This window comes from Grammomys surdaster, unplaced genomic scaffold (assembly GCF_004785775.1).
Source record: "Grammomys surdaster isolate TR1022 unplaced genomic scaffold, NIH_TR_1.0 125756, whole genome shotgun sequence".
In the NCBI taxonomy this organism is placed as follows: Eukaryota; Metazoa; Chordata; class Mammalia; order Rodentia; family Muridae; genus Grammomys; species Grammomys surdaster.
In genome coordinates this window covers 682,175-692,622 of record NW_021620588.1, presented here as the reverse complement: position 1 = coordinate 692,622, position 10,448 = coordinate 682,175, and the positions used below count along the sequence as shown (strand labels likewise).

At 48.8% G+C, this 10,448-nt stretch overlaps 1 protein-coding gene across 4 annotated transcripts in view; it reads right to left on the bottom strand.

Annotated features, from left to right (window-relative positions):
* The window catches only part of Atp2b2 (ATPase plasma membrane Ca2+ transporting 2), a 156,342-nt gene that overhangs the window by 54,678 nt on the left and 91,216 nt on the right, over positions 1 to 10,448 (bottom strand). For all 4 annotated transcript variants that reach the window (XM_028788637.1, XM_028788640.1, XM_028788638.1 and 1 more), the window contains 3 exons: positions 5,195 to 5,320; positions 3,406 to 3,438; positions 2,172 to 2,231 (listed from right to left, as the gene is read on the bottom strand). In XM_028788637.1, the coding sequence (XP_028644470.1) occupies positions 2,172 to 2,231; positions 3,406 to 3,438; positions 5,195 to 5,320 (219 nt within the window). The remainder of the gene's footprint in view (positions 1 to 2,171; positions 2,232 to 3,405; positions 3,439 to 5,194; positions 5,321 to 10,448) is intronic.

The window sequence follows — 10,448 nt, the reverse complement described above, 5'->3', positions numbered from 1 at the left end:
CCTCTCTTTCTTTCCTTCTTTCTCAGGGTCCTCCAATCAATCTTAGTACAGAGAATACCATGGACCCTGTCTGTGCTAAGCAAATACCCGAGCACTGAGCTAGGTCCCAAGCCATTGAGATCTTTCATACAAGACCCTACTCTGTAGCCCATGCTAGCCTCAAATTTATGATGTTCCCATCTGCTAGGATGCCTGTCTCAGAAGTGTTAGAATTATAGATTCATATCACCACACCCAGCCCTCAAATATCTTTGATTAGAGAATCATTTTTTTTGTGGCGGGTGGGTATCTCTCCATTTCTTGGAAAACCTGTAAGACACACTTTATTGTGGAATCCTGGATTGACTGAAGGAAGACACACCTCAGAGCCAAGCATGTCTGTGTTCTGGATTTATATTTATTTATTTTTAATTTTATTTTATATGTGTGAGTGTTTTGTCCGCATGTACGTCTTCGTACCACAAGTGTGCCTGGTGCTTGCGGAGGTCAGAAGAAGGTGCTGGATCCTCCATGCTTGTCTATGAGGAGCTGCAAGCAGGTTTGAGCAGTGTGTGGTGAGAAGCTAGAGCTATTGTTGTTTTGTTTGGAGGTGGGAATCTATATAGCTCTGCCTGTCCTGGAACTCACTATGTAGATCAGGCTGGCTTTGGGCTCACAGAGATCCATCTGCTTCTGCCTCCCGAGTGCTGGGATTCAAGGAGTGTGCCACCACACTGGGATTAGACTAGTGTCCTAATTTCCTAGAGTCTCAGTCTCTTCATCCTTCCTATTCGGACAAAGCCTGTGTCATTGGGCCTTCAGGAGGAACAAAGAGATACAGAACGGGAAACAATAGTGCAGTGTCAGTTGAGAAACCAAAGCGCCCCATCCTCTCTGTTGGTTCTGGCCGCTGCCTGTGAGGGAAATTCTCCTTTTCTTCTGGAACTGGCTGCTGTGGACAATGCTGCATGCTTGTCTCCTAGGGAAAGTGAGTTCTTGGTTCCTTCTAACTCAGTTGTGGATTTGCCCATGCTGGCTCTTTCTGTCACCTCTCAGCCACCCCTCCCTGTTGCTTGACACCACCCACAGCCCCAGCTGCCTTCCTTCCTCCTCCTGGGCTTGAAATAGACCCACACTAGAATTAGCAACTCCTTGCAGGGGTGCCTTGTGTAGTCCCTGACATCTTCTGGGTGGGTCTCTTGGTTGCTTTGAAGGCAGGTAGGTTGGCTAGAGGTGTAGGGTATAGGGTGTAGGGTGTATAGGGTGTAGGGTGTAGGGTGTAGGGTAGGAGGATGGGGTGGGTCAGTGTATCCACATCCTGCAAGAAGGGTGGAAAGTGAACTACAGAATGGATAAGAAACATGTCCAGCACTCAGCGATGGACACACCTGGTCCTTGCCTTGGCTTCTCTGGCAGTATTTTCACAGCTAAACCCTAATGTCTCGAGCATCCAGGTGCAGCCTAGGTGGTTATCACAGGACCTAATGGGGACACAGGTGATGTCTGACGATGGTGGACAGTGGAGATCCCTGGAGCAAGTGGTTAGAATCCTCAAAGCTTGTGTATGAGGATACAGTAATGAAGACCAGGGGCACGGGCAGCCACTCCAACTAGCCACTCCAGGGAAGTAAGAATGCAGAGACTCTTAGATGCTACAGCCCAAGCACCAGCAAGACACACCAGTCCAGACTAGGAGGACAGACTAGGCCCAAGTCCCACAAGCCTCAATACCTGCTGGCTTGGCAAGAGAGAAGAGAAAGAGACTGAGGAAGAAATGTCTGCCTGTGGCTCAGCCATGCTAGGTGGGGTTAAAGGGCTGAACTCCAGCCCGAGTCTCCACCTTTGGGGAGTTTTAGAGGAGGCTTGGAGCTTGTTCTAGGAACCCAGATGCTGGCTTCTGGTTAGTTCCTGATCCAAGGTAATGTTCTAAAACCAGAGCTAGAACCATGCTTAAGGGTGGGCCACACTGGGTGGCATATTGCTTCTCATGGGCCAGAAGCCAAGGTCATGTGGAGTTGGCTTCTTGGGTTATGGTTCTGCTTTTAAGTACCTGTCCCATATGGGAGGGAGAGTGTTCTGGAGAGGCCATGCATGTCGGAGATCTGTGGGACTCAGGACAGGAAAAGCCTCAAGTAAGGGTAGAGAAGAAGACACCCAGCAACCCAGCCCAAGAGCTCGCCGTGGAGACGTACCATTGACTAGGCTGGCATTTGCGCTACCTGCAGCGTTTGCAGGTGCTGCGCCGTCGGCCGCTGTGGGGGTGGGAGGGATGGAAAATGCAATGTCACAATGGAGAAGGCGACCACAGAGACATGAACCTACTGGGGATAATCACATGTCTTACTCTTAAAAAAAAAAAAAGCTCTGCTGGAAAGTGAGGAACTCAAATTGGGGATGGGGATGAAATGTTCCCGTGGATGTCATAGGGGAGGGTGAGGACTGAGACTCAGGACAGCATGGAGTGTGGTCAGATGCTCAGGTGGGGTGGCTCTTTATTAGTTATTTATTTTTGAGATGGGGTTTTACTATGTAGCCATGGCTGGCCTGGAGTTGACTCTGTAGACCAGGCTGGGCTTGAACTCATAGAGATGTACCTGTCTGCCTGCCAAGTGCTGGGATTAAAGGCACACACCACACAACCAGCTGGGATGGAACTTCTATGGTGACATCTGGATTGTGTTGGCTTGGCTGGTCAGGTAGGAATCCCATGGAATAAGGAAGTCCAGGGACTCGTCAATTCAAAATGCTCAGTGAGTGGTATATGGCCTGGACAGTTAGTTATAAGGGGCCTTCCCTGTGACCACCATTATTGTGTCCCTGAAGAACTGCTGTCAGTGGTGGCCACTGCCCACTACTTCCTTCTCTTTCCCTGACCAGCTCATTGAAGATCACTGTAGTAACCCCCGTGTGAGATGTCTCACCCAAGAGGGACTTCTGAATGTCTCCTTTTATATCAGGGAGATTGTAACTCAGAAATTAACAAAGGTATGGCACTACCAATTTCACCTTTATGGAGTTCTTTCTTGGGGCAGGGATATGGTTATGTGTGAAGCAAGAGAAAGGGACACTAGCGAGTGAGGTAGACACACTGTGTGCTTGGAGACAGGATCTGAGACTGCTTAGTAGGGATGTTGGTTGTCGGGTAGGGATGCTATGATGACAAGAAAGGTACTGCATGTTAGTGTGTGGGGCTTCGGTAGAGGTGCCATTTGGCCTGGGACATAAGGACAAGGGGGAAGAGTGAGTCTTTTCTTGTCCTGATGGGCTGGAATATATGAGATCAAAGAGAAATGTCTGAAGGGGATAATCTCTAGTAGGCAGGGGTCTACTCCAACTATGTGCTGCTGATCTAGGGGCAAGGCCTAGGGGCCCACAGCTGCAGCTATCCCTAAGAGCCCATCTTCCCTGAGGGTTGTCTTACTGTACCTGGTAGCTGAAGGCCATCCCCCTTCTTCACACCTGTGTGATGATTTTTGAGACATGTTAATGAAGGAGAAGCACACACAACCTCGTGTGCACACCACACCAGACCACCACCACACACACATGCTCACACACACACACACACACACACACACACACACACACACACACACACTATGCATGCACACATGCACATACCCACACATGCACACATATACCCATACACACACACCATGCATGTACACACGCACACACACATACATGTGCACACACACATACATACACACACAACACACACACATACGCATGCACGCATGCGCGCGCACACACCCCTGCACATGAAACCATCCTGGACTCTGAGCTGTATCTCAGGCTGACGTGATGGAATGGGAGGTCCACGGGGTCCAATTCTGGCTCTTCTGCCACAAGCCATTCATATATCACCTTGACTCCTTACACAAAACTGAATCTTGTACCTCTGTATTTTGGTTCAGTTTCAGCAAGGAACTCTGAATGAGACCCAAGGGGTCACTGATGCCTGCCTTCCTCACGACATTGTCAGATATAGGATTCATCTGCAAGAGCTTCTGAGTGTCTCTCCCTAGCCAGGCCCCACAGATATTGGAACATGGGTTCAAAGTACTGCATTCCACCAATTTCTTAGCTTTGTCCTATTGCCTGACTTAGTGTATTCACTCTGGCTATAGGTCCTTATTTGCTCATATCCTTGTCCCTAACCTGCTGGGACTCTCAGCCAAGACTTTGCCTCATTTTGAACTTAGCCCTACTTTGCTCTTTCCAGCATCTAGAGTTCCCAGCTAACAATGCAGCTTCTCTGTTAATGCTTAGTACTGAAGGGACAGCTGTGACCCTAGGGGGACACACTGGAAAGGAGTTCTTCCCTCAGGTACCAGCAGCCTTTAGCCCTGATGCAGGTTTTGTATTCCAGTGGCCTCTGAGCATGGGTAGCATACCTGCTTGAACTTGAGGAGGGCCACCTGTTCTGTTATCAACCTTTCCCAAGCTCTCAAAAGGTCAAGATTGTTGGGGAAGCTTCCCTAGAGCTTAGGAGAGGAGTCAAAGGGCTGATAGTCTTAGGTGGCACTGTGCCTGAGACCGAGTATGGATTCTAGGTAAGGAGTTGGCTGTTCTGGCCTTTGGGCTCAGGACTTTTTGTGTGAGCATCCCTCCTCTATTTCAAAAGGTATTTGTATCACAGACTGCTACTCACTGCACTGAGGGATACCAGGTAATAAGGACTTTTACTTTGAAAGGGTAAGTGGAACCAGGACTAGGGCATGGTGAGCTCCTGGGGAATCAGAACAGTAAGCATGAGACCAATTTCAACCAGTTTCCCAAGAATCACCTCTGCCCATGCCGGTCACTGTTCTGTGCTTGATAGATTGAAAACTCTTCAGGTAGAATTAACAATGTCAGAAGGAATATTTATGTGGGAGGACTTCTATTTATTGGTGAGGTGATGGGGAACCAACTCCTTCTGACTGCCTCTACTGCTGGAGCCTGGAGATCGAAGGACATGCCCAGCATCCTGAGCCCGACCTTAAGGGAAAGGAGGGGCCTCTGTGACATGACTGGACAAGACAAAGACTAGGGAAGATGGAACATATAGAACCCCCCCAACTCCAGCAGACTTTGAGGACAAAGGTGGCAGCTATTGGCACAGGGCATGGGGTAGAAAGTGCTCTATAATGTGGAGTGAACAGATAAATGGAAAATGTGGCCTTAAAAGCTCTTTTCTTGTTTTTCAAATGTGTGTGTATAGGAGGCTTACCTTTTTTGTCTTTCTTCTCTTCCTCTTCACCACCAGCCCCAAGCAGGGTAAATATGATTCCAGTCTGAGAGTTCACACCCACAGCAGTCACCACCATCCGTCCTGAGCCTTCCATCACATGGGTTCCTGAGGAAGGTGTAACCGGGTTACTATTACATGGCCAAAGACTCCTCCACAAGTAAACAAAAGGAACAGGTATCCATCAGCTTGTAGCACCTTGCTCACTGAGATGAGTGGCACTTTCAGGTAGAGATGGGCTTGAGATAGTATTACAAGATTGCTGTTGTCTCTCAGTTCTCTGTTCTACAGAAGATATAGGCCCAGAACCTCTTATTCTGGCCTTGACAGCCACGTCCTGCTTTTCTCTAACCCCCACTTATTCTTCCACTGTTCTTATAGGCCAAGCAGGTAACAGTTTTTTCTTATGGATAGTATTTGGAATCAGATCTTATTCTGCAATCAAGAAGAAATGGGAACTAAGGCCTAGAGCGTACCTCTGAGGACTAGCTCACCTTCCTTCCTAATGGGTTATTCAGGAGTCTGTGAACCGAATGAGAAAACCTCAAATCAAATACTCTTTCATGAACCTCCAAGTGAAATTCAGTGTTTTCTCCCCATTATGAATGTACGTAACAAATGGAACCTATCACCACTAACAGCATACATAATTGTAGATACATTATAAACTCCAGTTTTTTTCTTTTCTTTTCTTTTTTTTTTCTTTCGAGACAGGGTTCCTCTGTGTAGCCCTGGCTGTCCTGGAACTCACTCGGTAGACCAGGCTGGCCTCTAACTCAGAAATCCGCCTGCCTCTGCCTCCTAAGTGCTGGGATTAAAGGTGTGCGCCACCACCGCCAGATTTTTTTTCTTATGGTGGATACTATTATCCCTCTGACAGTGGACCAGTACTTTGTCTTCTTGTTTTGTGGGCTAATATAGAAACCCAGACATGACTCTGCTACACATTGAAAACTACTTTATTTCAACATAACTGGCTTCTGTAAGTCATCCTGTGCAAACCTTCTAAATTTCATGCTGAGGAGGTGGGTATAACTGTAACATCAGATTCCCTGTGGAGAAAAGTCCAGGTGCTTTTCATAGAAAGTTACCACTACTGTTATTGTTGTCATGGTTATTATTTGAGGTACTAGGGATTAAATCCAGGCCTTGTACAATCGAGGCTAATGCTCTACTGCAGAGTGCCTTCTTCAGTCATTTTTGAGACAGGCTTTCATGTATCACAGCCTGGCCTTGAACTTGCTGTGCTGCTGTGGATGATCTTATACTACTGACCCCCATGCCTTAGCCTTTTTAATGCTGGGTTACAGGCATACTCCACCAGGCCTGATCTATGTGGTGCTAGGGACGGAACCAGTGTCTGTAAGGCAAGCATGCTACCAGCTGAGCCATATCTGAGCCTTTTGGCATATTTGAATTTTGAGACGCCACCTCACTAAGTTGCCTAAGCTTGGTCTTGAACTCACTCTGGCCCAGGCAGGTTTTGAACTGTGAATCCCCTGCCTTAGCCACCTGAGTAGTTGTGACTTGCAGGCCTGTGTCACCACATTCAGACTATTTTTTTAGAATCTTAAATTTCTCAAAATGGGTTCCAGAAAGCCCTAGAATGCTTAGGTGTCTGGAAGGGCAGCTACTGAGTGAAGCGGCTCTACGTTTACTCATCTTATTTATTTATTTATTTATTTATTTATTTATTTATTTATTTATTTATTTATGTTTTATGTGTACACATGTTTTGCCTGAATGTATCTCTGTACCACGTGTGTACAGTACTAAAAGGGGCCAGAAAAGAACATTGGGTCTCATGGAACTGGAGTTACAGAAGGTTGTGGACTACCTCTGGGTACTGGGAACTGAACCTGGATCCTTTGCAAGAGCAGCAAGTGGTCTTAACTGCTGAGCAATCTCTCCAAGCCATCTCTTTGGGGCTTTTGAATTACCAAGTCTTGCTTTTTGGAAGGCAGGCCTCTACTGTGCAGGCTCAGAGAGCGGCTGTCTTAGACACCACAGAGAACTTGTGGAAGATCAATGACATGTTTGTTATTCCTGTGTTTGGATGGTAGAAGAAATGAGAGAATCAGGAGCTTAAGAACATCCTCAGTTAAAGGACAACCTTAGATATATATTAAGTTTGAGGGCAGCCTGGGTTTCATGAGACCCTGTCTTAAGAAATAATAAGACAAAGCAAAGGTGGGAAAAGGTGTTCTCTCTACCTCTCTATGCACACTGGACTATCAACCTTCAGGAGATGGTAGTGCTGACACATGCTGAGACATGATGAACCCTGGGGACACTAAACAAAGTGGAATCTGAAAGCCACAAGGTCCACAAGCTTCTGAATCCAGAGATAGAAAGCAAAGAGGGGCTGCCAGGGGTTGCCAGGGGCTGCCAGGGGTTGCCAGGGGCTGCCAGGGACTGCCAGAGGCTGCCAGGAAGTACACAAGAAGCTGGAGTTTCATGAAATCAGACTGAGCTTTGTCTGGGGAACATGGAGCATCTCTGGAGGTGGAGGGTATCTATGTTACAGGAAGGTGCTAAATATCACTGAATCTAACAGTGACTGTCTGGGAAGCAGACAGCAGCCATGTTTACCCAACAAGTCTCTCCACAGGGAAGTGCAGGGTGGCCTCTGCCTTCCACTCCTCAGCCAGCTCTGGCACATCCAGTAGCCATGTCTTCTCTATGAGACTATCCAGCAGGGCTAAGATCTACCACTCACAGTGTTCTGGGGGCCAACTCTGCTCACGTGCTGGGAGGAGGGATTGACTGGTTCCTGAGACACACAACGAAACTGAAGCCCCAGGAAAGCTTTGGAACACCTACAATGCACACAAAGGAAATATTTGGAACACCTACTGTGTCCTGGAACTGTGCCACACCTCCACCCTACAAGCAGTAATCTCAGCTCTTACACCAAGGGGAAACTGAGGCTGGAAGGCTGGAAGGGTGAGGTGGGTTGCCCCAGGCCCCACACTGGTGAAAAGCAATGGTAAGCTTTAAAACTCTCTGTCTTTACAACCTAGGATCTTGGACACAGGCCGTTTCTTCCAAGGGGAAAGGCCCCAAAAGCTAGCCCTAAAATCTAGCTGAGGGGAGGCTGGCCCGGAGATGGCTGTGCTGGTCCTTGGGTCCAGAGGCCACAGGAAAGGCTGTTTTCCTCTGCCTAGCAGAGGAGGAATGGAAAAAGATGTGGGGGTCAATTTCCACCCACGATAAGCAGGCCTCAAATCACCTTCTAAATCTAATCACTCCCATCACCCCCTGGGGGCTGGCAGCTCCTGTAACCTGTGCAGGTAGATAGGGGACAGAGAAGGGGGCAGGACAAAGAGCTCACCAGATCTGGAAAACCCCCAGGGGTTTCTCCTGATGCTGGGACCCTTGTGTTACAGTAACCCCCAACCATAAAATTATTTCCTTGCTACTTTATAACTGTCCTTTTGCTACTGTTATGAATAGGGGTGGCTGTGGAGGGCAGGCACTGGTAGTCCTGGGGACTTCTGGGGAGGTGGGTCCTGAGCAGATGGCAGCAGTTAAACAGACAAAGAGGTAGCAAGATGAGTACTGGGAGGAGGGTCTGTCTGTCCCCAGTGGCTGGAGAGCTCGAATCCCCTGGGTCTGTGGTGAGCTCCAGGGGGTGGTGAGTGGAACTGTGACTCTCAGGGTTGACAAGGCATCAGATGTTGTGCCCTCCCAGCAAACCACTCTGATCCGTCCAGGCTTTGCGCACGCACCGGAAACGGGAACGCGTTGCTTATTATCTCTGTACTTGTTCTGTTCCCTGCTGCTGACCACACCTGTGCACTCTCTGCCACCCTTCCTCCTGCCACCCCTCGGGGCTTCTGTGTGTGTCCCGCTTCTTCCTCATCCATCTAATTAGTTTATCGTGTGCATAGGGCTATCTTTGCGGGGTGTGTGTGTGTCTCCACTCCAACTCTTCCCTGTCAAGCTGAGAGCATGTTTTCCTGAGCATCCCACCAGACCACCAGCTACCTGAGGTCAGTACAACCTCTGGGAATCCCTGGATAGCCACTCTTCTGTTTCCTGCTCTCAAGGATGTTACTTGGACATCTGAAGGGGCAGAGCAAATCCACTGCTTTGATCCACATAGCCGTAGGAACCTGTGGTGGCTGTTGGAGCTCTCCCCTGCTTGTCTTGGTCCTCACATCCACCTGCTCCTGACCTGAGCACCAGCCCATGCTTCAATGACCTACTTGACTCCTGATGAGAAGTCAGTCACCAGCTCCATCCTAGCCCATCTGAGCTGTGTTCCCATCTCCGAGGACCTCAGGCCTCCGTTCTCCTGTGGCTTCTGGCCCTTCTGGTCCCTGAGATGTCTCTAGCTCTACCCTTCTCCTTAAGAGAAGGAAGAGACAAGAACCATAGAATCTTAGCTGTGCTCCCCAGACTCCTCCTCATGACTCCCCTCCTCCCTCTTCCTAGGAACAGCCTCCTGGCTTTGCCTTCCGCCTTCAGCTTGGTTTCATTTCCCTCTGGGCCTCCTGCCTTTATGAGGGACCCTGTGATTCACCCTAAATCAGCAGCAGTCAGCTTTCAGAGCATCTCCGTCATTCTGAAGTCTGTGTCCTGGTGTCCTCCCTGGTTGGCTTGTGGCACTGCTAGCTAGTGACTCTGAGTGCTGTCTGCACCAGGCTCCTCCTGGCATCCTTCCACCTACTCTTTGTCCATGCTGTCTGGAGACTTGGCACCTACTCAGGCCCTGGGCTCCCGTAGAAACCATTGCATGCTTCCCCCAAGGATGCCTGCCTGCCTATCAACTCCTGCAGCTCAAGGACTGGAACCAGGGCCAATGGGAGTGGGACCATCTTCTGATCTTTCACATGGCCCTGTGTTCCTAGAGGAGACTGCTTCCATGATCCCTCACTCAGACCCCAGCCTTTGCACTTGACATATCTCTGCCTGGAATACATTTCTCAATGTTCTGACTTAAGCCTGAAGGCAGTGGTTTTTAACCTGTGGGTTGCAACCCTTTTGGCAAGCCTCTATGTCCAAAATAATTTACATTATCATTCATAACAGTAGCAAGAATACAGTTATGAAGTAGCAACAAAAATAATTTTATGGTTGGGGGTCACTACAACATGAGGAGCTGTAATAAAGGGTCACAGCATCAGGAAGGTTGAGAACCACTGATTTATTGAAAGCTCCTGAGCCAGGTGTTCCGTGACTTGCTGAGACTCTTCCCCACTCCAGGGCCCCTCCCCCTCTCACTGCAGGC